This window comes from Monodelphis domestica, chromosome 2 (assembly GCF_027887165.1).
Source record: "Monodelphis domestica isolate mMonDom1 chromosome 2, mMonDom1.pri, whole genome shotgun sequence".
Lineage (NCBI taxonomy): Eukaryota > Metazoa > Chordata > Mammalia > Didelphimorphia > Didelphidae > Monodelphis > Monodelphis domestica.
Window position 1 is genome coordinate 163,286,518 of NC_077228.1, and position 26,003 is coordinate 163,312,520.

The 26,003-nt window shown below is 69.7% G+C and overlaps 1 protein-coding gene and 20 non-coding genes across 21 annotated transcripts in view; 20 read left to right on the plus strand and 1 right to left on the minus strand.

The window, feature by feature from the left end:
- The window catches only part of LOC103104467 (mucin-19-like), a 43,822-nt gene that overhangs the window by 7,156 nt on the left and 10,663 nt on the right, over window positions 1–26,003 (minus strand). The window contains exons 9-27 of the mRNA XM_056814631.1: window positions 25,218–25,787; window positions 23,745–24,406; window positions 22,470–23,046; window positions 21,001–21,662; window positions 19,748–20,324; window positions 18,351–19,012; window positions 17,124–17,700; window positions 15,657–16,318; window positions 14,430–15,006; window positions 13,053–13,628; window positions 11,699–12,268; window positions 10,224–10,885; window positions 8,949–9,525; window positions 7,565–8,134; window positions 6,142–6,803; window positions 4,915–5,491; window positions 3,538–4,113; window positions 2,099–2,760; window positions 796–1,372 (exon numbers count right to left, since the gene is read on the minus strand). Of these exons, the coding sequence (XP_056670609.1) occupies window positions 796–1,372; window positions 2,099–2,760; window positions 3,538–4,113; window positions 4,915–5,491; window positions 6,142–6,803; window positions 7,565–8,134; window positions 8,949–9,525; window positions 10,224–10,885; window positions 11,699–12,268; window positions 13,053–13,628; window positions 14,430–15,006; window positions 15,657–16,318; window positions 17,124–17,700; window positions 18,351–19,012; window positions 19,748–20,324; window positions 21,001–21,662; window positions 22,470–23,046; window positions 23,745–24,406; window positions 25,218–25,787 (11,535 nt within the window). The remainder of the gene's footprint in view (window positions 1–795; window positions 1,373–2,098; window positions 2,761–3,537; window positions 4,114–4,914; window positions 5,492–6,141; window positions 6,804–7,564; window positions 8,135–8,948; window positions 9,526–10,223; window positions 10,886–11,698; window positions 12,269–13,052; window positions 13,629–14,429; window positions 15,007–15,656; window positions 16,319–17,123; window positions 17,701–18,350; window positions 19,013–19,747; window positions 20,325–21,000; window positions 21,663–22,469; window positions 23,047–23,744; window positions 24,407–25,217; window positions 25,788–26,003) is intronic.
- On the plus strand, window positions 8–126 carry LOC130457841 (5S ribosomal RNA). The gene has a single exon (XR_008917108.1). It is a non-coding gene; the product is annotated as a 5S ribosomal RNA (ribosomal RNA).
- LOC130457828 (5S ribosomal RNA) lies at window positions 1,394–1,512 on the plus strand. Its single transcript, XR_008917097.1, has one exon. It is a non-coding gene; the product is annotated as a 5S ribosomal RNA (ribosomal RNA).
- Window positions 2,782–2,900, plus strand: LOC130457609 (5S ribosomal RNA). Its single transcript, XR_008916914.1, has one exon. It is a non-coding gene; the product is annotated as a 5S ribosomal RNA (ribosomal RNA).
- LOC130457620 (5S ribosomal RNA) lies at window positions 4,135–4,253 on the plus strand. Its single transcript, XR_008916921.1, has one exon. It is a non-coding gene; the product is annotated as a 5S ribosomal RNA (ribosomal RNA).
- Window positions 5,513–5,631, plus strand: LOC130457631 (5S ribosomal RNA). The gene has a single exon (XR_008916928.1). It is a non-coding gene; the product is annotated as a 5S ribosomal RNA (ribosomal RNA).
- Window positions 6,825–6,943, plus strand: LOC130457829 (5S ribosomal RNA). Its single transcript, XR_008917099.1, has one exon. It is a non-coding gene; the product is annotated as a 5S ribosomal RNA (ribosomal RNA).
- Window positions 8,163–8,281, plus strand: LOC130457642 (5S ribosomal RNA). The gene has a single exon (XR_008916935.1). It is a non-coding gene; the product is annotated as a 5S ribosomal RNA (ribosomal RNA).
- LOC130457653 (5S ribosomal RNA) lies at window positions 9,547–9,665 on the plus strand. Its single transcript, XR_008916945.1, has one exon. It is a non-coding gene; the product is annotated as a 5S ribosomal RNA (ribosomal RNA).
- Window positions 10,907–11,025, plus strand: LOC130457830 (5S ribosomal RNA). The gene has a single exon (XR_008917100.1). It is a non-coding gene; the product is annotated as a 5S ribosomal RNA (ribosomal RNA).
- LOC130457664 (5S ribosomal RNA) lies at window positions 12,297–12,415 on the plus strand. The gene has a single exon (XR_008916956.1). It is a non-coding gene; the product is annotated as a 5S ribosomal RNA (ribosomal RNA).
- On the plus strand, window positions 13,650–13,768 carry LOC130457675 (5S ribosomal RNA). The gene has a single exon (XR_008916967.1). It is a non-coding gene; the product is annotated as a 5S ribosomal RNA (ribosomal RNA).
- Window positions 15,028–15,146, plus strand: LOC130457686 (5S ribosomal RNA). Its single transcript, XR_008916978.1, has one exon. It is a non-coding gene; the product is annotated as a 5S ribosomal RNA (ribosomal RNA).
- LOC130457831 (5S ribosomal RNA) lies at window positions 16,340–16,458 on the plus strand. The gene has a single exon (XR_008917101.1). It is a non-coding gene; the product is annotated as a 5S ribosomal RNA (ribosomal RNA).
- LOC130457697 (5S ribosomal RNA) lies at window positions 17,722–17,840 on the plus strand. Its single transcript, XR_008916984.1, has one exon. It is a non-coding gene; the product is annotated as a 5S ribosomal RNA (ribosomal RNA).
- On the plus strand, window positions 19,034–19,152 carry LOC130457708 (5S ribosomal RNA). The gene has a single exon (XR_008916994.1). It is a non-coding gene; the product is annotated as a 5S ribosomal RNA (ribosomal RNA).
- On the plus strand, window positions 20,346–20,464 carry LOC130457832 (5S ribosomal RNA). The gene has a single exon (XR_008917102.1). It is a non-coding gene; the product is annotated as a 5S ribosomal RNA (ribosomal RNA).
- Window positions 21,684–21,802, plus strand: LOC130457720 (5S ribosomal RNA). The gene has a single exon (XR_008917004.1). It is a non-coding gene; the product is annotated as a 5S ribosomal RNA (ribosomal RNA).
- LOC130457731 (5S ribosomal RNA) lies at window positions 23,068–23,186 on the plus strand. The gene has a single exon (XR_008917012.1). It is a non-coding gene; the product is annotated as a 5S ribosomal RNA (ribosomal RNA).
- Window positions 24,428–24,546, plus strand: LOC130457833 (5S ribosomal RNA). The gene has a single exon (XR_008917103.1). It is a non-coding gene; the product is annotated as a 5S ribosomal RNA (ribosomal RNA).
- Window positions 25,816–25,934, plus strand: LOC130457742 (5S ribosomal RNA). The gene has a single exon (XR_008917016.1). It is a non-coding gene; the product is annotated as a 5S ribosomal RNA (ribosomal RNA).

Genomic DNA, 26,003 nt, shown 5'->3' on the forward strand with positions numbered 1-26,003 from the left:
TGTGAGCGTCTACGGCCATACCACCCTGAACGCGCCCGATCTCGTCTGATCTCGGAAGCTAAGCAGGGTCGGGCCTGGTTAGTACTTGGATGGGAGACCGCCTGGGAATACCGGGTGCTGTAGGCTTTTTCAAAACCCCCCTTTCTTTTCCTCCACCTCCCACTCGCCTACCCCCTCAGAGAGCCACGCGCGGACACGGCCGACGGGCCACACACTCAGCCCTGCCTCGCCGCCTGCTCCCCGCTCCTACCTGGCGCCCAGCGCCGCCCAAGGGCGCGCTGCTCTCCACCCGTGCACGTCCTTTCCCCCCACCCCACTCTCCTGTCTCCCTGGCTCCCTTCTTTGCCTCATCCCTCCCTGCGTCCCTCCACCCCGGCGGTGTCCCCCTCCGGCCCCCATTGTCCCTTCGCCTCTACACACACACACACACACACACACACACTGACACACACACACACACACACACACTGACACACACACACACACTGACACACACACACACACACACACACACTGACACACACTCACACGCGCGCGCACCCAGGCACACACAAGCACACACACAGAGACACACACCCTTCGGGCTGTGTTCCCCTGTGCCCCAACCCCGGACGCAGAAGGAGAGAGAACGGAGGCGAAGCAGGTCCCAGAGGGAAGGAACCCCGGTTTCCAAATGAAGAGGGTGGCGGACAGGCTTCCTGGGCAGGGACCTGGGCTTTGTGCTGGCCCTTGAAAGGTGAAGGAGGCCCTTGGAGGGCGGCACGCTGCGGCGAGCAGGCAGAGCTCTCCACGCACCGGCAAACCGTTTGGCCCCGGACAGCTGGGAGACGCAGGGAGGGCCTGGAGCGCCTGGCGGTGGGGCCGGACGCTGAAGGCCAGAGAGCCGAGGGCACCGGGGCGGAGGGGAGGCCGCCTCCTCCGGGCCTAGGTGGCGATGCCCGTCTGCAGGGAGGATGGCTGGGCGGAGGAGCAGGGTCAGGGCCCTTTGGGAAGACCAAGTGGAGGACGAGGCGCAGGCGGCTTGTGGGGCGGCGGCGGGAGCGCGTTGGCTTGTCCGCGCCCTGGGTGGCGGTGTCAGGGGTCCGGGGAGGCGGGGAGGCGGTGCGCGGGGTGGGGGGCGTGGCGGGGACGCGTTGGGGGCGCGGCGGGGGCGCGGGGTCTGGCGCGGACCGGAGAGGGACCCTGTCCTTCCTCCCGGCTGGCTGGCGGGCCCCGGCTGTCGCAAGCCCTGGGCATTTCTGAACCTGGTGGCGGGGCGAGGCTTGTGGCTCCGGGCCGGCCGAAGGGGCAGCGGCGCGGGCGCCTGGCGGGCTCGAGGGGGGCTGGGCGGCGGCCCAGGCGCTGGCCTCGCGAGCTGCGCGAGCTCTAGGGGCTGCGGGGAGAGGGTGTGAGCGTCTACGGCCATACCACCCTGAACGCGCCCGATCTCGTCTGATCTCGGAAGCTAAGCAGGGTCGGGCCTGGTTAGTACTTGGATGGGAGACCGCCTGGGAATACTGGGTGCTGTAGGCTTTTTCAAAACCCCCCTTTCTTTTCCTCCACCTCCCACTCGCCTACCCCCTCAGAGAGCCACGCGCGGACACGGCCGACGGGCCACACACTCAGCCCTGCCTCGCCGCCTGCTCCCCGCTCCTACCTGGCGCCCAGCGCCGCCCAAGGGCGCGCTGCTCTCCACCCGTGCACGTCCTTTCCCCCCACCCCCCTCCTGTCTCCCTGGCTCCCTTCTTTGCCTCATCCCTCCCTGCGTCCCTCCACCCCGGCGGTGTCCCCCTCCGGCCCCCATTGTCCCTTCGCCTCTACACACACACACACACACACACACACACTGACACACACACACACACACACACACTGACACACACACACACACACACTGACACACACACACACACACACACACACTGACACACACTCACACGCGCGCGCACCCAGGCACACACAAGCACACACACAGAGACACACACCCTTCGGGCTGTGTTCCCCTGTGCCCCAACCCCGGACGCAGAAGGAGAGAGAACGGAGGCGAAGCAGGTCCCAGAGGGAAGGAACCCCGGTTTCCAAATGAAGAGGGTGGCGGACAGGCTTCCTGGGCAGGGACCTGGGCTTTGTGCTGGCCCTTGAAAGGTGAAGGAGGCCCTTGGAGGGCGGCACGCTGCGGCGAGCAGGCAGAGCTCTCCACGCACCGGCAAACCGTTTGGCCCCGGACAGCTGGGAGACGCAGGGAGGGCCTGGAGCGCCTGGCGGTGGGGCCGGACGCTGAAGGCCAGAGAGCCGAGGGCACCGGGGCGGAGGGGAGGCCGCCTCCTCCGGGCCTAGGTGGCGATGCCCGTCTGCAGGGAGGATGGCTGGGCGGAGGAGCAGGGTCAGGGCCCTTTGGGAAGACCAAGTGGAGGACGAGGCGCAGGCGGCTTGTGGGGCGGCGGCGGGAGCGCGTTGGCTTGTCCGCGCCCTGGGTGGCGGTGTCAGGGGTCCGGGGAGGCGGGGAGGCGGTGCGCGGGGTGGGGGGCGTGGCGGGGACGCGTTGGGGGCGCGGCGGGGGCGCGGGGTCTGGCGCGGACCGGAGAGGGACCCTGTCCTTCCTCCCGGCTGGCTGGCGGGCCCCGGCTGTCGCAAGCCCTGGGCATTTCTGAACCTGGTGGCGGGGCGAGGCTTGTGGCTCCGGGCCGGCCGAAGGGGCAGCGGCGCGGGCGCCTGGCGGGCTCGAGGGGGGCTGGGCGGCGGCCCAGGCGCTGGCGTCGCGAGCTGCGCGAGCTCTAGGGGCTGCGGGGAGAGGGTGTGAGCGTCTACGGCCATACCACCCTGAACGCGCCCGATCTCGTCTGATCTCGGAAGCTAAGCAGGGTCGGGCCTGGTTAGTACTTGGATGGGAGACCGCCTGGGAATACCGGGTGCTGTAGGCTTTTTCAAAACCCCCCTTTCTTTTCCTCCACCTCCCACTCGCCTACCCCCTCAGAGAGCCACGCGCGGACACGGCCGACGGGCCACACACTCAGCCCTGCCTCGCCGCCTGCTCCCCGCTCCTACCTGGCGCCCAGCGCCGCCCAAGGGCGCGCTGCTCTCCACCCGTGCACGTCCTTTCCCCCCACCCCCCTCCTGTCTCCCTGGCTCCCTTCTTTGCCTCATCCCTCCCTGCGTCCCTCCACCCCGGCGGTGTCCCCCTCCGGCCCCCATTGTCCCTTCGCCTCTACACACACACACACACACACACACACACACTGACACACACACACACACACACTGACACACACACACACACTGACACACACTCACACGCGCGCGCACCCAGGCACACACAAGCACACACACAGAGACACACACCCTTCGGGCTGTGTTCCCCTGTGCCCCAACCCCGGACGCAGAAGGAGAGAGAACGGAGGCGAAGCAGGTCCCAGAGGGAAGGAACCCCGGTTTCCAAATGAAGAGGGTGGCGGACAGGCTTCCTGGGCAGGGACCTGGGCTTTGTGCTGGCCCTTGAAAGGTGAAGGAGGCCCTTGGAGGGCGGCACGCTGCGGCGAGCAGGCAGAGCTCTCCACGCACCGGCAAACCGTTTGGCCCCGGACAGCTGGGAGACGCAGGGAGGGCCTGGAGCACCTGGCGGTGGGGCCGGACGCTGAAGGCCAGAGAGCCGAGGGCACCGGGGCGGAGGGGAGGCCGCCTCCTCCGGGCCTAGGTGGCGATGCCCGTCTGCAGGGAGGATGGCTGGGCGGAGGAGCAGGGTCAGGGCCCTTTGGGAAGACCAAGTGGAGGACGAGGCGCAGGCGGCTTGTGGGGCGGCGGCGGGAGCGCGTTGGCTTGTCCGCGCCCTGGGTGGCGGTGTCAGGGGTCCGGGGAGGCGGGGAGGCGGTGCGCGGGGTGGGGGGCGTGGCGGGGACGCGTTGGGGGCGCGGCGGGGGCGCGGGGTCTGGCGCGGACCGGAGAGGGACCCTGTCCTTCCTCCCGGCTGGCTGGCGGGCCCCGGCTGTCGCAAGCCCTGGGCATTTCTGAACCTGGTGGCGGGGCGAGGCTTGTGGCTCCGGGCCGGCCGAAGGGGCAGCGGCGCGGGCGCCTGGCGGGCTCGAGGGGGGCTGGGCGGCGGCCCAGGCGCTGGCCTCGCGAGCTGCGCGAGCTCAAGGGCTGCGGGGAGAGGGTGTGAGCGTCTACGGCCATACCACCCTGAACGCGCCCGATCTCGTCTGATCTCGGAAGCTAAGCAGGGTCGGGCCTGGTTAGTACTTGGATGGGAGACCGCCTGGGAATACCGGGTGCTGTAGGCTTTTTCAAAACCCCCCTTTCTTTTCCTCCACCTCCCACTCGCCTACCCCCTCAGAGAGCCACGCGCGGACACGGCCGACGGGCCACACACTCAGCCCTGCCTCGCCGCCTGCTCCCCGCTCCTACCTGGCGCCCAGCGCCGCCCAAGGGCGCGCTGCTCTCCACCCGTGCACGTCCTTTCCCCCCACCCCACTCTCCTGTCTCCCTGGCTCCCTTCTTTGCCTCATCCCTCCCTGCGTCCCTCCACCCCGGCGGTGTCCCCCTCCGGCCCCCATTGTCCCTTCGCCTCTACACACACACACACACACACACACACACTGACACACACACACACACTGACACACACACACACACACTGACACACACACACACACACACACACTGACACACACTCACACGCGCGCGCACCCAGGCACACACAAGCACACACACAGAGACACACACCCTTCGGGCTGTGTTCCCCTGTGCCCCAACCCCGGACGCAGAAGGAGAGAGAACGGAGGCGAAGCAGGTCCCAGAGGGAAGGAACCCCGGTTTCCAAATGAAGAGGGTGGCGGACAGGCTTCCTGGGCAGGGACCTGGGCTTTGTGCTGGCCCTTGAAAGGTGAAGGAGGCCCTTGGAGGGCGGCACGCTGCGGCGAGCAGGCAGAGCTCTCCACGCACCGGCAAACCGTTTGGCCCCGGACAGCTGGGAGACGCAGGGAGGGCCTGGAGCGCCTGGCGGTGGGGCCGGACGCTGAAGGCCAGAGAGCCGAGGGCACCGGGGCGGAGGGGAGGCCGCCTCCTCCGGGCCTAGGTGGCGATGCCCGTCTGCAGGGAGGATGGCTGGGCGGAGGAGCAGGGTCAGGGCCCTTTGGGAAGACCAAGTGGAGGACGAGGCGCAGGCGGCTTGTGGGGCGGCGGCGGGAGCGCGTTGGCTTGTCCGCGCCCTGGGTGGCGGTGTCAGGGGTCCGGGGAGGCGGGGAGGCGGTGCGCGGGGTGGGGGGCGTGGCGGGGACGCGTTGGGGGCGCGGCGGGGGCGCGGGGTCTGGCGCGGACCGGAGAGGGACCCTGTCCTTCCTCCCGGCTGGCTGGCGGGCCCCGGCTGTCGCAAGCCCTGGGCATTTCTGAACCTGGTGGCGGGGCGAGGCTTGTGGCTCCGGGCCGGCCGAAGGGGCAGCGGCGCGGGCGCCTGGCGGGCTCGAGGGGGGCTGGGCGGCGGCCCAGGCGCTGGCCTCGCGAGCTGCGCGAGCTCTAGGGGCTGCGGGGAGAGGGTGTGAGCGTCTACGGCCATACCACCCTGAACGCGCCCGATCTCGTCTGATCTCGGAAGCTAAGCAGGGTCGGGCCTGGTTAGTACTTGGATGGGAGACCGCCTGGGAATACCGGGTGCTGTAGGCTTTTTCAAAACCCCCCTTTCTTTTCCTCCACCTCCCACTCGCCTACCCCCTCAGAGAGCCACGCGCGGACACGGCCGACGGGCCACACACTCAGCCCTGCCTCGCCGCCTGCTCCCCGCTCCTACCTGGCGCCCAGCGCCGCCCAAGGGCGCGCTGCTCTCCACCCGTGCACGTCCTTTCCCCCCACCCCACTCTCCTGTCTCCCTGGCTCCCTTCTTTGCCTCATCCCTCCCTGCGTCCCTCCACCCCGGCGGTGTCCCCCTCCGGCCCCCATTGTCCCTTCGCCTCTACACACACACACACACACACACACACTGACACACACTCACACGCGCGCGCACCCAGGCACACACAAGCACACACACAGAGACACACACCCTTCGGGCTGTGTTCCCCTGTGCCCCAACCCCGGACGCAGAAGGAGAGAGAACGGAGGCGAAGCAGGTCCCAGAGGGAAGGAACCCCGGTTTCCAAATGAAGAGGGTGGCGGACAGGCTTCCTGGGCAGGGACCTGGGCTTTGTGCTGGCCCTTGAAAGGTGAAGGAGGCCCTTGGAGGGCGGCACGCTGCGGCGAGCAGGCAGAGCTCTCCACGCACCGGCAAACCGTTTGGCCCCGGACAGCTGGGAGACGCAGGGAGGGCCTGGAGCGCCTGGCGGTGGGGCCGGACGCTGAAGGCCAGAGAGCCGAGGGCACCGGGGCGGAGGGGAGGCCGCCTCCTCCGGGCCTAGGTGGCGATGCCCGTCTGCAGGGAGGATGGCTGGGCGGAGGAGCAGGGTCAGGGCCCTTTGGGAAGACCAAGTGGAGGACGAGGCGCAGGCGGCTTGTGGGGCGGCGGCGGGAGCGCGTTGGCTTGTCCGCGCCCTGGGTGGCGGTGTCAGGGGTCCGGGGAGGCGGGGAGGCGGTGCGCGGGGTGGGGGGCGTGGCGGGGACGCGTTGGGGGCGCGGCGGGGGCGCGGGGTCTGGCGCGGACCGGAGAGGGACCCTGTCCTTCCTCCCGGCTGGCTGGCGGGCCCCGGCTGTCGCAAGCCCTGGGCATTTCTGAACCTGGTGGCGGGGCGAGGCTTGTGGCTCCGGGCCGGCCGAAGGGGCAGCGGCGCGGGCGCCTGGCGGGCTCGAGGGGGGCTGGGCGGCGGCCCAGGCGCTGGCCTCGCGAGCTGCGCGAGCTCTAGGGGCTGCGGGGAGAGGGTGTGAGCGTCTACGGCCATACCACCCTGAACGCGCCCGATCTCGTCTGATCTCGGAAGCTAAGCAGGGTCGGGCCTGGTTAGTACTTGGATGGGAGACCGCCTGGGAATACTGGGTGCTGTAGGCTTTTTCAAAACCCCCCTTTCTTTTCCTCCACCTCCCACTCGCCTACCCCCTCAGAGAGCCACGCGCGGACACGGCCGACGGGCCACACACTCAGCCCTGCCTCGCCGCCTGCTCCCCGCTCCTACCTGGCGCCCAGCGCCGCCCAAGGGCGCGCTGCTCTCCACCCGTGCACGTCCTTTCCCCCCACCCCCCTCCTGTCTCCCTGGCTCCCTTCTTTGCCTCATCCCTCCCTGCGTCCCTCCACCCCGGCGGTGTCCCCCTCCGGCCCCCATTGTCCCTTCGCCTCTACACACACACACACACACACACACACACTGACACACACACACACACACACACACTGACACACACTCACACGCGCGCGCACCCAGGCACACACAAGCACACACACAGAGACACACACCCTTCGGGCTGTGTTCCCCTGTGCCCCAACCCCGGACGCAGAAGGAGAGAGAACGGAGGCGAAGCAGGTCCCAGAGGGAAGGAACCCCGGTTTCCAAATGAAGAGGGTGGCGGACAGGCTTCCTGGGCAGGGACCTGGGCTTTGTGCTGGCCCTTGAAAGGTGAAGGAGGCCCTTGGAGGGCGGCACGCTGCGGCGAGCAGGCAGAGCTCTCCACGCACCGGCAAACCGTTTGGCCCCGGACAGCTGGGAGACGCAGGGAGGGCCTGGAGCGCCTGGCGGTGGGGCCGGACGCTGAAGGCCAGAGAGCCGAGGGCACCGGGGCGGAGGGGAGGCCGCCTCCTCCGGGCCTAGGTGGCGATGCCCGTCTGCAGGGAGGATGGCTGGGCGGAGGAGCAGGGTCAGGGCCCTTTGGGAAGACCAAGTGGAGGACGAGGCGCAGGCGGCTTGTGGGGCGGCGGCGGGAGCGCGTTGGCTTGTCCGCGCCCTGGGTGGCGGTGTCAGGGGTCCGGGGAGGCGGGGAGGCGGTGCGCGGGGTGGGGGGCGTGGCGGGGACGCGTTGGGGGCGCGGCGGGGGCGCGGGGTCTGGCGCGGACCGGAGAGGGACCCTGTCCTTCCTCCCGGCTGGCTGGCGGGCCCCGGCTGTCGCAAGCCCTGGGCATTTCTGAACCTGGTGGCGGGGCGAGGCTTGTGGCTCCGGGCCGGCCGAAGGGGCAGCGGCGCGGGCGCCTGGCGGGCTCGAGGGGGGCTGGGCGGCGGCCCAGGCGCTGGCGTCGCGAGCTGCGCGAGCTCTAGGGGCTGCGGGGAGAGGGTGTGAGCGTCTACGGCCATACCACCCTGAACGCGCCCGATCTCGTCTGATCTCGGAAGCTAAGCAGGGTCGGGCCTGGTTAGTACTTGGATGGGAGACCGCCTGGGAATACCGGGTGCTGTAGGCTTTTTCAAAACCCCCCTTTCTTTTCCTCCACCTCCCACTCGCCTACCCCCTCAGAGAGCCACGCGCGGACACGGCCGACGGGCCACACACTCAGCCCTGCCTCGCCGCCTGCTCCCCGCTCCTACCTGGCGCCCAGCGCCGCCCAAGGGCGCGCTGCTCTCCACCCGTGCACGTCCTTTCCCCCCACCCCCCTCCTGTCTCCCTGGCTCCCTTCTTTGCCTCATCCCTCCCTGCGTCCCTCCACCCCGGCGGTGTCCCCCTCCGGCCCCCATTGTCCCTTCGCCTCTACACACACACACACACACACACACACACTGACACACACACACACACACACACACTGACACACACACACACACACTGACACACACACACACACACACACACTGACACACACTCACACGCGCGCGCACCCAGGCACACACAAGCACACACACAGAGACACACACCCTTCGGGCTGTGTTCCCCTGTGCCCCAACCCCGGACGCAGAAGGAGAGAGAACGGAGGCGAAGCAGGTCCCAGAGGGAAGGAACCCCGGTTTCCAAATGAAGAGGGTGGCGGACAGGCTTCCTGGGCAGGGACCTGGGCTTTGTGCTGGCCCTTGAAAGGTGAAGGAGGCCCTTGGAGGGCGGCACGCTGCGGCGAGCAGGCAGAGCTCTCCACGCACCGGCAAACCGTTTGGCCCCGGACAGCTGGGAGACGCAGGGAGGGCCTGGAGCGCCTGGCGGTGGGGCCGGACGCTGAAGGCCAGAGAGCCGAGGGCACCGGGGCGGAGGGGAGGCCGCCTCCTCCGGGCCTAGGTGGCGATGCCCGTCTGCAGGGAGGATGGCTGGGCGGAGGAGCAGGGTCAGGGCCCTTTGGGAAGACCAAGTGGAGGACGAGGCGCAGGCGGCTTGTGGGGCGGCGGCGGGAGCGCGTTGGCTTGTCCGCGCCCTGGGTGGCGGTGTCAGGGGTCCGGGGAGGCGGGGAGGCGGTGCGCGGGGTGGGGGGCGTGGCGGGGACGCGTTGGGGGCGCGGCGGGGGCGCGGGGTCTGGCGCGGACCGGAGAGGGACCCTGTCCTTCCTCCCGGCTGGCTGGCGGGCCCCGGCTGTCGCAAGCCCTGGGCATTTCTGAACCTGGTGGCGGGGCGAGGCTTGTGGCTCCGGGCCGGCCGAAGGGGCAGCGGCGCGGGCGCCTGGCGGGCTCGAGGGGGGCTGGGCGGCGGCCCAGGCGCTGGCGTCGCGAGCTGCGCGAGCTCTAGGGGCTGCGGGGAGAGGGTGTGAGCGTCTACGGCCATACCACCCTGAACGCGCCCGATCTCGTCTGATCTCGGAAGCTAAGCAGGGTCGGGCCTGGTTAGTACTTGGATGGGAGACCGCCTGGGAATACCGGGTGCTGTAGGCTTTTTCAAAACCCCCCTTTCTTTTCCTCCACCTCCCACTCGCCTACCCCCTCAGAGAGCCACGCGCGGACACGGCCGACGGGCCACACACTCAGCCCTGCCTCGCCGCCTGCTCCCCGCTCCTACCTGGCGCCCAGCGCCGCCCAAGGGCGCGCTGCTCTCCACCCGTGCACGTCCTTTCCCCCCACCCCACTCTCCTGTCTCCCTGGCTCCCTTCTTTGCCTCATCCCTCCCTGCGTCCCTCCACCCCGGCGGTGTCCCCCTCCGGCCCCCATTGTCCCTTCGCCTCTACACACACACACACACACACACACACACACACTGACACACACACACACACACACACTGACACACACACACACACTGACACACACTCACACGCGCGCGCACCCAGGCACACACAAGCACACACACAGAGACACACACCCTTCGGGCTGTGTTCCCCTGTGCCCCAACCCCGGACGCAGAAGGAGAGAGAACGGAGGCGAAGCAGGTCCCAGAGGGAAGGAACCCCGGTTTCCAAATGAAGAGGGTGGCGGACAGGCTTCCTGGGCAGGGACCTGGGCTTTGTGCTGGCCCTTGAAAGGTGAAGGAGGCCCTTGGAGGGCGGCACGCTGCGGCGAGCAGGCAGAGCTCTCCACGCACCGGCAAACCGTTTGGCCCCGGACAGCTGGGAGACGCAGGGAGGGCCTGGAGCGCCTGGCGGTGGGGCCGGACGCTGAAGGCCAGAGAGCCGAGGGCACCGGGGCGGAGGGGAGGCCGCCTCCTCCGGGCCTAGGTGGCGATGCCCGTCTGCAGGGAGGATGGCTGGGCGGAGGAGCAGGGTCAGGGCCCTTTGGGAAGACCAAGTGGAGGACGAGGCGCAGGCGGCTTGTGGGGCGGCGGCGGGAGCGCGTTGGCTTGTCCGCGCCCTGGGTGGCGGTGTCAGGGGTCCGGGGAGGCGGGGAGGCGGTGCGCGGGGTGGGGGGCGTGGCGGGGACGCGTTGGGGGCGCGGCGGGGGCGCGGGGTCTGGCGCGGACCGGAGAGGGACCCTGTCCTTCCTCCCGGCTGGCTGGCGGGCCCCGGCTGTCGCAAGCCCTGGGCATTTCTGAACCTGGTGGCGGGGCGAGGCTTGTGGCTCCGGGCCGGCCGAAGGGGCAGCGGCGCGGGCGCCTGGCGGGCTCGAGGGGGGCTGGGCGGCGGCCCAGGCGCTGGCCTCGCGAGCTGCGCGAGCTCTAGGGGCTGCGGGGAGAGGGTGTGAGCGTCTACGGCCATACCACCCTGAACGCGCCCGATCTCGTCTGATCTCGGAAGCTAAGCAGGGTCGGGCCTGGTTAGTACTTGGATGGGAGACCGCCTGGGAATACTGGGTGCTGTAGGCTTTTTCAAAACCCCCCTTTCTTTTCCTCCACCTCCCACTCGCCTACCCCCTCAGAGAGCCACGCGCGGACACGGCCGACGGGCCACACACTCAGCCCTGCCTCGCCGCCTGCTCCCCGCTCCTACCTGGCGCCCAGCGCCGCCCAAGGGCGCGCTGCTCTCCACCCGTGCACGTCCTTTCCCCCCACCCCCCTCCTGTCTCCCTGGCTCCCTTCTTTGCCTCATCCCTCCCTGCGTCCCTCCACCCCGGCGGTGTCCCCCTCCGGCCCCCATTGTCCCTTCGCCTCTACACACACACACACACACACACACACACTGACACACACACACACACACACACACTGACACACACACACACACACACTGACACACACACACACACACACACACACACTGACACACACTCACACGCGCGCGCACCCAGGCACACACAAGCACACACACAGAGACACACACCCTTCGGGCTGTGTTCCCCTGTGCCCCAACCCCGGACGCAGAAGGAGAGAGAACGGAGGCGAAGCAGGTCCCAGAGGGAAGGAACCCCGGTTTCCAAATGAAGAGGGTGGCGGACAGGCTTCCTGGGCAGGGACCTGGGCTTTGTGCTGGCCCTTGAAAGGTGAAGGAGGCCCTTGGAGGGCGGCACGCTGCGGCGAGCAGGCAGAGCTCTCCACGCACCGGCAAACCGTTTGGCCCCGGACAGCTGGGAGACGCAGGGAGGGCCTGGAGCGCCTGGCGGTGGGGCCGGACGCTGAAGGCCAGAGAGCCGAGGGCACCGGGGCGGAGGGGAGGCCGCCTCCTCCGGGCCTAGGTGGCGATGCCCGTCTGCAGGGAGGATGGCTGGGCGGAGGAGCAGGGTCAGGGCCCTTTGGGAAGACCAAGTGGAGGACGAGGCGCAGGCGGCTTGTGGGGCGGCGGCGGGAGCGCGTTGGCTTGTCCGCGCCCTGGGTGGCGGTGTCAGGGGTCCGGGGAGGCGGGGAGGCGGTGCGCGGGGTGGGGGGCGTGGCGGGGACGCGTTGGGGGCGCGGCGGGGGCGCGGGGTCTGGCGCGGACCGGAGAGGGACCCTGTCCTTCCTCCCGGCTGGCTGGCGGGCCCCGGCTGTCGCAAGCCCTGGGCATTTCTGAACCTGGTGGCGGGGCGAGGCTTGTGGCTCCGGGCCGGCCGAAGGGGCAGCGGCGCGGGCGCCTGGCGGGCTCGAGGGGGGCTGGGCGGCGGCCCAGGCGCTGGCGTCGCGAGCTGCGCGAGCTCTAGGGGCTGCGGGGAGAGGGTGTGAGCGTCTACGGCCATACCACCCTGAACGCGCCCGATCTCGTCTGATCTCGGAAGCTAAGCAGGGTCGGGCCTGGTTAGTACTTGGATGGGAGACCGCCTGGGAATACCGGGTGCTGTAGGCTTTTTCAAAACCCCCCTTTCTTTTCCTCCACCTCCCACTCGCCTACCCCCTCAGAGAGCCACGCGCGGACACGGCCGACGGGCCACACACTCAGCCCTGCCTCGCCGCCTGCTCCCCGCTCCTACCTGGCGCCCAGCGCCGCCCAAGGGCGCGCTGCTCTCCACCCGTGCACGTCCTTTCCCCCCACCCCCCTCCTGTCTCCCTGGCTCCCTTCTTTGCCTCATCCCTCCCTGCGTCCCTCCACCCCGGCGGTGTCCCCCTCCGGCCCCCATTGTCCCTTCGCCTCTACACACACACACACACACACACACACACACTGACACACACACACACACACACTGACACACACACACACACTGACACACACTCACACGCGCGCGCACCCAGGCACACACAAGCACACACACAGAGACACACACCCTTCGGGCTGTGTTCCCCTGTGCCCCAACCCCGGACGCAGAAGGAGAGAGAACGGAGGCGAAGCAGGTCCCAGAGGGAAGGAACCCCGGTTTCCAAATGAAGAGGGTGGCGGACAGGCTTCCTGGGCAGGGACCTGGGCTTTGTGCTGGCCCTTGAAAGGTGAAGGAGGCCCTTGGAGGGCGGCACGCTGCGGCGAGCAGGCAGAGCTCTCCACGCACCGGCAAACCGTTTGGCCCCGGACAGCTGGGAGACGCAGGGAGGGCCTGGAGCACCTGGCGGTGGGGCCGGACGCTGAAGGCCAGAGAGCCGAGGGCACCGGGGCGGAGGGGAGGCCGCCTCCTCCGGGCCTAGGTGGCGATGCCCGTCTGCAGGGAGGATGGCTGGGCGGAGGAGCAGGGTCAGGGCCCTTTGGGAAGACCAAGTGGAGGACGAGGCGCAGGCGGCTTGTGGGGCGGCGGCGGGAGCGCGTTGGCTTGTCCGCGCCCTGGGTGGCGGTGTCAGGGGTCCGGGGAGGCGGGGAGGCGGTGCGCGGGGTGGGGGGCGTGGCGGGGACGCGTTGGGGGCGCGGCGGGGGCGCGGGGTCTGGCGCGGACCGGAGAGGGACCCTGTCCTTCCTCCCGGCTGGCTGGCGGGCCCCGGCTGTCGCAAGCCCTGGGCATTTCTGAACCTGGTGGCGGGGCGAGGCTTGTGGCTCCGGGCCGGCCGAAGGGGCAGCGGCGCGGGCGCCTGGCGGGCTCGAGGGGGGCTGGGCGGCGGCCCAGGCGCTGGCCTCGCGAGCTGCGCGAGCTCAAGGGCTGCGGGGAGAGGGTGTGAGCGTCTACGGCCATACCACCCTGAACGCGCCCGATCTCGTCTGATCTCGGAAGCTAAGCAGGGTCGGGCCTGGTTAGTACTTGGATGGGAGACCGCCTGGGAATACCGGGTGCTGTAGGCTTTTTCAAAACCCCCCTTTCTTTTCCTCCACCTCCCACTCGCCTACCCCCTCAGAGAGCCACGCGCGGACACGGCCGACGGGCCACACACTCAGCCCTGCCTCGCCGCCTGCTCCCCGCTCCTACCTGGCGCCCAGCGCCGCCCAAGGGCGCGCTGCTCTCCACCCGTGCACGTCCTTTCCCCCCACCCCACTCTCCTGTCTCCCTGGCTCCCTTCTTTGCCTCATCCCTCCCTGCGTCCCTCCACCCCGGCGGTGTCCCCCTCCGGCCCCCATTGTCCCTTCGCCTCTACACACACACACACACACACACACACACTGACACACACACACACACTGACACACACACACACACACTGACACACACACACACACACACACACTGACACACACTCACACGCGCGCGCACCCAGGCACACACAAGCACACACACAGAGACACACACCCTTCGGGCTGTGTTCCCCTGTGCCCCAACCCCGGACGCAGAAGGAGAGAGAACGGAGGCGAAGCAGGTCCCAGAGGGAAGGAACCCCGGTTTCCAAATGAAGAGGGTGGCGGACAGGCTTCCTGGGCAGGGACCTGGGCTTTGTGCTGGCCCTTGAAAGGTGAAGGAGGCCCTTGGAGGGCGGCACGCTGCGGCGAGCAGGCAGAGCTCTCCACGCACCGGCAAACCGTTTGGCCCCGGACAGCTGGGAGACGCAGGGAGGGCCTGGAGCGCCTGGCGGTGGGGCCGGACGCTGAAGGCCAGAGAGCCGAGGGCACCGGGGCGGAGGGGAGGCCGCCTCCTCCGGGCCTAGGTGGCGATGCCCGTCTGCAGGGAGGATGGCTGGGCGGAGGAGCAGGGTCAGGGCCCTTTGGGAAGACCAAGTGGAGGACGAGGCGCAGGCGGCTTGTGGGGCGGCGGCGGGAGCGCGTTGGCTTGTCCGCGCCCTGGGTGGCGGTGTCAGGGGTCCGGGGAGGCGGGGAGGCGGTGCGCGGGGTGGGGGGCGTGGCGGGGACGCGTTGGGGGCGCGGCGGGGGCGCGGGGTCTGGCGCGGACCGGAGAGGGACCCTGTCCTTCCTCCCGGCTGGCTGGCGGGCCCCGGCTGTCGCAAGCCCTGGGCATTTCTGAACCTGGTGGCGGGGCGAGGCTTGTGGCTCCGGGCCGGCCGAAGGGGCAGCGGCGCGGGCGCCTGGCGGGCTCGAGGGGGGCTGGGCGGCGGCCCAGGCGCTGGCCTCGCGAGCTGCGCGAGCTCTAGGGGCTGCGGGGAGAGGGTGTGAGCGTCTACGGCCATACCACCCTGAACGCGCCCGATCTCGTCTGATCTCGGAAGCTAAGCAGGGTCGGGCCTGGTTAGTACTTGGATGGGAGACCGCCTGGGAATACCGGGTGCTGTAGGCTTTTTCAAAACCCCCCTTTCTTTTCCTCCACCTCCCACTCGCCTACCCCCTCAGAGAGCCACGCGCGGACACGGCCGACGGGCCACACACTCAGCCCTGCCTCGCCGCCTGCTCCCCGCTCCTACCTGGCGCCCAGCGCCGCCCAAGGGCGCGCTGCTCTCCACCCGTGCACGTCCTTTCCCCCCACCCCACTCTCCTGTCTCCCTGGCTCCCTTCTTTGCCTCATCCCTCCCTGCGTCCCTCCACCCCGGCGGTGTCCCCCTCCGGCCCCCATTGTCCCTTCGCCTCTACACACACACACACACACACACACACTGACACACACTCACACGCGCGCGCACCCAGGCACACACAAGCACACACACAGAGACACACACCCTTCGGGCTGTGTTCCCCTGTGCCCCAACCCCGGACGCAGAAGGAGAGAGAACGGAGGCGAAGCAGGTCCCAGAGGGAAGGAACCCCGGTTTCCAAATGAAGAGGGTGGCGGACAGGCTTCCTGGGCAGGGACCTGGGCTTTGTGCTGGCCCTTGAAAGGTGAAGGAGGCCCTTGGAGGGCGGCACGCTGCGGCGAGCAGGCAGAGCTCTCCACGCACCGGCAAACCGTTTGGCCCCGGACAGCTGGGAGACGCAGGGAGGGCCTGGAGCGCCTGGCGGTGGGGCCGGACGCTGAAGGCCAGAGAGCCGAGGGCACCGGGGCGGAGGGGAGGCCGCCTCCTCCGGGCCTAGGTGGCGATGCCCGTCTGCAGGGAGGATGGCTGGGCGGAGGAGCAGGGTCAGGGCCCTTTGGGAAGACCAAGTGGAGGACGAGGCGCAGGCGGCTTGTGGGGCGGCGGCGGGAGCGCGTTGGCTTGTCCGCGCCCTGGGTGGCGGTGTCAGGGGTCCGGGGAGGCGGGGAGGCGGTGCGCGGGGTGGGGGGCGTGGCGGGGACGCGTTGGGGGCGCGGCGGGGGCGCGGGGTCTGGCGCGGACCGGAGAGGGACCCTGTCCTTCCTCCCGGCTGGCTGGCGGGCCCCGGCTGTCGCAAGCCCTGGGCATTTCTGAACCTGGTGGCGGGGCGAGGCTTGTGGCTCCGGGCCGGCCGAAGGGGCAGCGGCGCGGGCGCCTGGCGGGCTCGAGGGGGGCTGGGCGGCGGCCCAGGCGCTGGCCTCGCGAGCTGCGCGAGCTCTAGGGGCTGCGGGGAGAGGGTGTGAGCGTCTACGGCCATACCACCCTGAACGCGCCCGATCTCGTCTGATCTCGGAAGCTAAGCAGGGTCGGGCCTGGTTAGTACTTGGATGGGAGACCGCCTGGGAATACTGGGTGCTGTAGGCTTTTTCAAAACCCCCCTTTCTTTTCCTCCACCTCCCACTCGCCTACCCCCTCAGAGAGCCACGCGCGGACACGGCCGACGGGCCACACACTCAGCCCTGCCTCGCCGCCTGCTCCCCGCTCCTACCTGGCGCCCAGCGCCGCCCAAGGGCGCGCTGCTCTCCACCCGTGCACGTCCTTTCCCCCCACCCCCCTCCTGTCTCCCTGGCTCCCTTCTTTGCCTCATCCCTCCCTGCGTCCCTCCACCCCGGCGGTGTCCCCCTCCGGCCCCCATTGTCCCTTCGCCTCTACACACACACACACACACACACACACACTGACACACACACACACACACACTGACACACACACACACACACACACTGACACACACACACACACACACACTGACACACACTCACACGCGCGCGCACCCAGGCACACACAAGCACACACACAGAGACACACACCCTTCGGGCTGTGTTCCCCTGTGCCCCAACCCCGGACGCAGAAGGAGAGAGAACGGAGGCGAAGCAGGTCCCAGAGGGAAGGAACCCCGGTTTCCAAATGAAGAGGGTGGCGGACAGGCTTCCTGGGCAGGGACCTGGGCTTTGTGCTGGCCCTTGAAAGGTGAAGGAGGCCCTTGGAGGGCGGCACGCTGCGGCGAGCAGGCAGAGCTCTCCACGCACCGGCAAACCGTTTGGCCCCGGACAGCTGGGAGACGCAGGGAGGGCCTGGAGCGCCTGGCGGTGGGGCCGGACGCTGAAGGCCAGAGAGCCGAGGGCACCGGGGCGGAGGGGAGGCCGCCTCCTCCGGGCCTAGGTGGCGATGCCCGTCTGCAGGGAGGATGGCTGGGCGGAGGAGCAGGGTCAGGGCCCTTTGGGAAGACCAAGTGGAGGACGAGGCGCAGGCGGCTTGTGGGGCGGCGGCGGGAGCGCGTTGGCTTGTCCGCGCCCTGGGTGGCGGTGTCAGGGGTCCGGGGAGGCGGGGAGGCGGTGCGCGGGGTGGGGGGCGTGGCGGGGACGCGTTGGGGGCGCGGCGGGGGCGCGGGGTCTGGCGCGGACCGGAGAGGGACCCTGTCCTTCCTCCCGGCTGGCTGGCGGGCCCCGGCTGTCGCAAGCCCTGGGCATTTCTGAACCTGGTGGCGGGGCGAGGCTTGTGGCTCCGGGCCGGCCGAAGGGGCAGCGGCGCGGGCGCCTGGCGGGCTCGAGGGGGGCTGGGCGGCGGCCCAGGCGCTGGCCTCGCGAGCTGCGCGAGCTCTAGGGGCTGCGGGGAGAGGGTGTGAGCGTCTACGGCCATACCACCCTGAACGCGCCCGATCTCGTCTGATCTCGGAAGCTAAGCAGGGTCGGGCCTGGTTAGTACTTGGATGGGAGACCGCCTGGGAATACCGGGTGCTGTAGGCTTTTTCAAAACCCCCCTTTCTTTTCCTCCACCTCCCACTCGCCTACCCCCTCAGAGAGCCACGCGCGGACACGGCCGACGGGCCACACACTCAGCCCTGCCTCGCCGCCTGCTCCCCGCTCCTACCTGGCGCCCAGCGCCGCCCAAGGGCGCGCTGCTCTCCACCCGTGCACGTCCTTTCCCCCCACCCCACTCTCCTGTCTCCCTGGCTCCCTTCTTTGCCTCATCCCTCCCTGCGTCCCTCCACCCCGGCGGTGTCCCCCTCCGGCCCCCATTGTCCCTTCGCCTCTACACACACACACACACACACACACACTGACACACACTCACACGCGCGCGCACCCAGGCACACACAAGCACACACACAGAGACACACACCCTTCGGGCTGTGTTCCCCTGTGCCCCAACCCCGGACGCAGAAGGAGAGAGAACGGAGGCGAAGCAGGTCCCAGAGGGAAGGAACCCCGGTTTCCAAATGAAGAGGGTGGCGGACAGGCTTCCTGGGCAGGGACCTGGGCTTTGTGCTGGCCCTTGAAAGGTGAAGGAGGCCCTTGGAGGGCGGCACGCTGCGGCGAGCAGGCAGAGCTCTCCACGCACCGGCAAACCGTTTGGCCCCGGACAGCTGGGAGACGCAGGGAGGGCCTGGAGCGCCTGGCGGTGGGGCCGGACGCTGAAGGCCAGAGAGCCGAGGGCACCGGGGCGGAGGGGAGGCCGCCTCCTCCGGGCCTAGGTGGCGATGCCCGTCTGCAGGGAGGATGGCTGGGCGGAGGAGCAGGGTCAGGGCCCTTTGGGAAGACCAAGTGGAGGACGAGGCGCAGGCGGCTTGTGGGGCGGCGGCGGGAGCGCGTTGGCTTGTCCGCGCCCTGGGTGGCGGTGTCAGGGGTCCGGGGAGGCGGGGAGGCGGTGCGCGGGGTGGGGGGCGTGGCGGGGACGCGTTGGGGGCGCGGCGGGGGCGCGGGGTCTGGCGCGGACCGGAGAGGGACCCTGTCCTTCCTCCCGGCTGGCTGGCGGGCCCCGGCTGTCGCAAGCCCTGGGCATTTCTGAACCTGGTGGCGGGGCGAGGCTTGTGGCTCCGGGCCGGCCGAAGGGGCAGCGGCGCGGGCGCCTGGCGGGCTCGAGGGGGGCTGGGCGGCGGCCCAGGCGCTGGCCTCGCGAGCTGCGCGAGCTCTAGGGGCTGCGGGGAGAGGGTGTGAGCGTCTACGGCCATACCACCCTGAACGCGCCCGATCTCGTCTGATCTCGGAAGCTAAGCAGGGTCGGGCCTGGTTAGTACTTGGATGGGAGACCGCCTGGGAATACCGGGTGCTGTAGGCTTTTTCAAAACCCCCCTTTCTTTTCCTCCACCTCCCACTCGCCTACCCCCTCAGAGAGCCACGCGCGGACACGGCCGACGGGCCACACACTCAGCCCTGCCTCGCCGCCTGCTCCCCGCTCCTACCTGGCGCCCAGCGCCGCCCAAGGGCGCGCTGCTCTCCACCCGTGCACGTCCTTTCCCCCCACCCCACTCTCCTGTCTCCCTGGCTCCCTTCTTTGCCTCATCCCTCCCTGCGTCCCTCCACCCCGGCGGTGTCCCCCTCCGGCCCCCATTGTCCCTTCGCCTCTACACACACACACACACACACACACACTGACACACACTCACACGCGCGCGCACCCAGGCACACACAAGCACACACACAGAGACACACACCCTTCGGGCTGTGTTCCCCTGTGCCCCAACCCCGGACGCAGAAGGAGAGAGAACGGAGGCGAAGCAGGTCCCAGAGGGAAGGAACCCCGGTTTCCAAATGAAGAGGGTGGCGGACAGGCTTCCTGGGCAGGGACCTGGGCTTTGTGCTGGCCCTTGAAAGGTGAAGGAGGCCCTTGGAGGGCGGCACGCTGCGGCGAGCAGGCAGAGCTCTCCACGCACCGGCAAACCGTTTGGCCCCGGACAGCTGGGAGACGCAGGGAGGGCCTGGAGCGCCTGGCGGTGGGGCCGGACGCTGAAGGCCAGAGAGCCGAGGGCACCGGGGCGGAGGGGAGGCCGCCTCCTCCGGGCCTAGGTGGCGATGCCCGTCTGCAGGGAGGATGGCTGGGCGGAGGAGCAGGGTCAGGGCCCTTTGGGAAGACCAAGTGGAGGACGAGGCGCAGGCGGCTTGTGGGGCGGCGGCGGGAGCGCGTTGGCTTGTCCGCGCCCTGGGTGGCGGTGTCAGGGGTCCGGGGAGGCGGGGAGGCGGTGCGCGGGGTGGGGGGCGTGGCGGGGACGCGTTGGGGGCGCGGCGGGGGCGCGGGGTCTGGCGCGGACCGGAGAGGGACCCTGTCCTTCCTCCCGGCTGGCTGGCGGGCCCCGGCTGTCGCAAGCCCTGGGCATTTCTGAACCTGGTGGCGGGGCGAGGCTTGTGGCTCCGGGCCGGCCGAAGGGGCAGCGGCGCGGGCGCCTGGCGGGCTCGAGGGGGGCTGGGCGGCGGCCCAGGCGCTGGCCTCGCGAGCTGCGCGAGCTCTAGGGGCTGCGGGGAGAGGGTGTGAGCGTCTACGGCCATACCACCCTGAACGCGCCCGATCTCGTCTGATCTCGGAAGCTAAGCAGGGTCGGGCCTGGTTAGTACTTGGATGGGAGACCGCCTGGGAATACTGGGTGCTGTAGGCTTTTTCAAAACCCCCCTTTCTTTTCCTCCACCTCCCACTCGCCTACCCCCTCAGAGAGCCACGCGCGGACACGGCCGACGGGCCACACACTCAGCCCTGCCTCGCCGCCTGCTCCCCGCTCCTACCTGGCGCCCAGCGCCGCCCAAGGGCGCGCTGCTCTCCACCCGTGCACGTCCTTTCCCCCCACCCCCCTCCTGTCTCCCTGGCTCCCTTCTTTGCCTCATCCCTCCCTGCGTCCCTCCACCCCGGCGGTGTCCCCCTCCGGCCCCCATTGTCCCTTCGCCTCTACACACACACACACACACACACACACACTGACACACACACACACACACACACACTGACACACACTCACACGCGCGCGCACCCAGGCACACACAAGCACACACACAGAGACACACACCCTTCGGGCTGTGTTCCCCTGTGCCCCAACCCCGGACGCAGAAGGAGAGAGAACGGAGGCGAAGCAGGTCCCAGAGGGAAGGAACCCCGGTTTCCAAATGAAGAGGGTGGCGGACAGGCTTCCTGGGCAGGGACCTGGGCTTTGTGCTGGCCCTTGAAAGGTGAAGGAGGCCCTTGGAGGGCGGCACGCTGCGGCGAGCAGGCAGAGCTCTCCACGCACCGGCAAACCGTTTGGCCCCGGACAGCTGGGAGACGCAGGGAGGGCCTGGAGCGCCTGGCGGTGGGGCCGGACGCTGAAGGCCAGAGAGCCGAGGGCACCGGGGCGGAGGGGAGGCCGCCTCCTCCGGGCCTAGGTGGCGATGCCCGTCTGCAGGGAGGATGGCTGGGCGGAGGAGCAGGGTCAGGGCCCTTTGGGAAGACCAAGTGGAGGACGAGGCGCAGGCGGCTTGTGGGGCGGCGGCGGGAGCGCGTTGGCTTGTCCGCGCCCTGGGTGGCGGTGTCAGGGGTCCGGGGAGGCGGGGAGGCGGTGCGCGGGGTGGGGGGCGTGGCGGGGACGCGTTGGGGGCGCGGCGGGGGCGCGGGGTCTGGCGCGGACCGGAGAGGGACCCTGTCCTTCCTCCCGGCTGGCTGGCGGGCCCCGGCTGTCGCAAGCCCTGGGCATTTCTGAACCTGGTGGCGGGGCGAGGCTTGTGGCTCCGGGCCGGCCGAAGGGGCAGCGGCGCGGGCGCCTGGCGGGCTCGAGGGGGGCTGGGCGGCGGCCCAGGCGCTGGCGTCGCGAGCTGCGCGAGCTCTAGGGGCTGCGGGGAGAGGGTGTGAGCGTCTACGGCCATACCACCCTGAACGCGCCCGATCTCGTCTGATCTCGGAAGCTAAGCAGGGTCGGGCCTGGTTAGTACTTGGATGGGAGACCGCCTGGGAATACCGGGTGCTGTAGGCTTTTTCAAAACCCCCCTTTCTTTTCCTCCACCTCCCACTCGCCTACCCCCTCAGAGAGCCACGCGCGGACACGGCCGACGGGCCACACACTCAGCCCTGCCTCGCCGCCTGCTCCCCGCTCCTACCTGGCGCCCAGCGCCGCCCAAGGGCGCGCTGCTCTCCACCCGTGCACGTCCTTTCCCCCCACCCCCCTCCTGTCTCCCTGGCTCCCTTCTTTGCCTCATCCCTCCCTGCGTCCCTCCACCCCGGCGGTGTCCCCCTCCGGCCCCCATTGTCCCTTCGCCTCTACACACACACACACACACACACACACACTGACACACACACACACACACACACACTGACACACACACACACACACTGACACACACACACACACACACACACTGACACACACTCACACGCGCGCGCACCCAGGCACACACAAGCACACACACAGAGACACACACCCTTCGGGCTGTGTTCCCCTGTGCCCCAACCCCGGACGCAGAAGGAGAGAGAACGGAGGCGAAGCAGGTCCCAGAGGGAAGGAACCCCGGTTTCCAAATGAAGAGGGTGGCGGACAGGCTTCCTGGGCAGGGACCTGGGCTTTGTGCTGGCCCTTGAAAGGTGAAGGAGGCCCTTGGAGGGCGGCACGCTGCGGCGAGCAGGCAGAGCTCTCCACGCACCGGCAAACCGTTTGGCCCCGGACAGCTGGGAGACGCAGGGAGGGCCTGGAGCGCCTGGCGGTGGGGCCGGACGCTGAAGGCCAGAGAGCCGAGGGCACCGGGGCGGAGGGGAGGCCGCCTCCTCCGGGCCTAGGTGGCGATGCCCGTCTGCAGGGAGGATGGCTGGGCGGAGGAGCAGGGTCAGGGCCCTTTGGGAAGACCAAGTGGAGGACGAGGCGCAGGCGGCTTGTGGGGCGGCGGCGGGAGCGCGTTGGCTTGTCCGCGCCCTGGGTGGCGGTGTCAGGGGTCCGGGGAGGCGGGGAGGCGGTGCGCGGGGTGGGGGGCGTGGCGGGGACGCGTTGGGGGCGCGGCGGGGGCGCGGGGTCTGGCGCGGACCGGAGAGGGACCCTGTCCTTCCTCCCGGCTGGCTGGCGGGCCCCGGCTGTCGCAAGCCCTGGGCATTTCTGAACCTGGTGGCGGGGCGAGGCTTGTGGCTCCGGGCCGGCCGAAGGGGCAGCGGCGCGGGCGCCTGGCGGGCTCGAGGGGGGCTGGGCGGCGGCCCAGGCGCTGGCGTCGCGAGCTGCGCGAGCTCTAGGGGCTGCGGGGAGAGGGTGTGAGCGTCTACGGCCATACCACCCTGAACGCGCCCGATCTCGTCTGATCTCGGAAGCTAAGCAGGGTCGGGCCTGGTTAGTACTTGGATGGGAGACCGCCTGGGAATACCGGGTGCTGTAGGCTTTTTCAAAACCCCCCTTTCTTTTCCTCCACCTCCCACTCGCCTACCCCCTCAGAGAGCCACGCGCGGACACGGCCGACGGGCCACACACTCAGCCCTGCCTCGCCGCCTGCTCCCCGCTCCTACCTGGCGCCCAGCGCCGCCCAAGGGCGCGCTGCTCTCCACCCGTGCACGTCCTTTCCCCCCACCCCACTCTCCTGTCTCCCTGGCTCCCTTCTTTGCCTCATCCCTCCCTGCGTCCCTCCACCCCGGCGGTGTCCCCCTCCGGCCCCCATTGTCCCTTCGCCTCTACACACACACACACACACACACACACACACACTGACACACACACACACACACACACTGACACACACACACACACTGACACACACTCACACGCGCGCGCACCCAGGCACACACAAGCACACACACAGAGACACACACCCTTCGGGCTGTGTTCCCCTGTGCCCCAACCCCGGACGCAGAAGGAGAGAGAACGGAGGCGAAGCAGGTCCCAGAGGGAAGGAACCCCGGTTTCCAAATGAAGAGGGTGGCGGACAGGCTTCCTGGGCAGGGACCTGGGCTTTGTGCTGGCCCTTGAAAGGTGAAGGAGGCCCTTGGAGGGCGGCACGCTGCGGCGAGCAGGCAGAGCTCTCCACGCACCGGCAAACCGTTTGGCCCCGGACAGCTGGGAGACGCAGGGAGGGCCTGGAGCGCCTGGCGGTGGGGCCGGACGCTGAAGGCCAGAGAGCCGAGGGCACCGGGGCGGAGGGGAGGCCGCCTCCTCCGGGCCTAGGTGGCGATGCCCGTCTGCAGGGAGGATGGCTGGGCGGAGGAGCAGGGTCAGGGCCCTTTGGGAAGACCAAGTGGAGGACGAGGCGCAGGCGGCTTGTGGGGCGGCGGCGGGAGCGCGTTGGCTTGTCCGCGCCCTGGGTGGCGGTGTCAGGGGTCCGGGGAGGCGGGGAGGCGGTGCGCGGGGTGGGGGGCGTGGCGGGGACGCGTTGGGGGCGCGGCGGGGGCGCGGGGTCTGGCGCGGACCGGAGAGGGACCCTGTCCTTCCTCCCGGCTGGCTGGCGGGCCCCGGCTGTCGCAAGCCCTGGGCATTTCTGAACCTGGTGGCGGGGCGAGGCTTGTGGCTCCGGGCCGGCCGAAGGGGCAGCGGCGCGGGCGCCTGGCGGGCTCGAGGGGGGCTGGGCGGCGGCCCAGGCGCTGGCCTCGCGAGCTGCGCGAGCTCTAGGGGCTGCGGGGAGAGGGTGTGAGCGTCTACGGCCATACCACCCTGAACGCGCCCGATCTCGTCTGATCTCGGAAGCTAAGCAGGGTCGGGCCTGGTTAGTACTTGGATGGGAGACCGCCTGGGAATACTGGGTGCTGTAGGCTTTTTCAAAACCCCCCTTTCTTTTCCTCCACCTCCCACTCGCCTACCCCCTCAGAGAGCCACGCGCGGACACGGCCGACGGGCCACACACTCAGCCCTGCCTCGCCGCCTGCTCCCCGCTCCTACCTGGCGCCCAGCGCCGCCCAAGGGCGCGCTGCTCTCCACCCGTGCACGTCCTTTCCCCCCACCCCCCTCCTGTCTCCCTGGCTCCCTTCTTTGCCTCATCCCTCCCTGCGTCCCTCCACCCCGGCGGTGTCCCCCTCCGGCCCCCATTGTCCCTTCGCCTCTACACACACACACACACACACACACACACTGACACACACACACACACACACACACTGACACACACACACACACACACTGACACACACACACACACACACACACACTGACACACACTCACACGCGCGCGCACCCAGGCACACACAAGCACACACACAGAGACACACACCCTTCGGGCTGTGTTCCCCTGTGCCCCAACCCCGGACGCAGAAGGAGAGAGAACGGAGGCGAAGCAGGTCCCAGAGGGAAGGAACCCCGGTTTCCAAATGAAGAGGGTGGCGGACAGGCTTCCTGGGCAGGGACCTGGGCTTTGTGCTGGCCCTTGAAAGGTGAAGGAGGCCCTTGGAGGGCGGCACGCTGCGGCGAGCAGGCAGAGCTCTCCACGCACCGGCAAACCGTTTGGCCCCGGACAGCTGGGAGACGCAGGGAGGGCCTGGAGCGCCTGGCGGTGGGGCCGGACGCTGAAGGCCAGAGAGCCGAGGGCACCGGGGCGGAGGGGAGGCCGCCTCCTCCGGGCCTAGGTGGCGATGCCCGTCTGCAGGGAGGATGGCTGGGCGGAGGAGCAGGGTCAGGGCCCTTTGGGAAGACCAAGTGGAGGACGAGGCGCAGGCGGCTTGTGGGGCGGCGGCGGGAGCGCGTTGGCTTGTCCGCGCCCTGGGTGGCGGTGTCAGGGGTCCGGGGAGGCGGGGAGGCGGTGCGCGGGGTGGGGGGCGTGGCGGGGACGCGTTGGGGGCGCGGCGGGGGCGCGGGGTCTGGCGCGGACCGGAGAGGGACCCTGTCCTTCCTCCCGGCTGGCTGGCGGGCCCCGGCTGTCGCAAGCCCTGGGCATTTCTGAACCTGGTGGCGGGGCGAGGCTTGTGGCTCCGGGCCGGCCGAAGGGGCAGCGGCGCGGGCGCCTGGCGGGCTCGAGGGGGGCTGGGCGGCGGCCCAGGCGCTGGCGTCGCGAGCTGCGCGAGCTCTAGGGGCTGCGGGGAGAGGGTGTGAGCGTCTACGGCCATACCACCCTGAACGCGCCCGATCTCGTCTGATCTCGGAAGCTAAGCAGGGTCGGGCCTGGTTAGTACTTGGATGGGAGACCGCCTGGGAATACCGGGTGCTGTAGGCTTTTTCAAAACCCCCCTTTCTTTTCCTCCACCTCCCACTCGCCTACCCCCTCAGAGAGCCACGCGCGGAC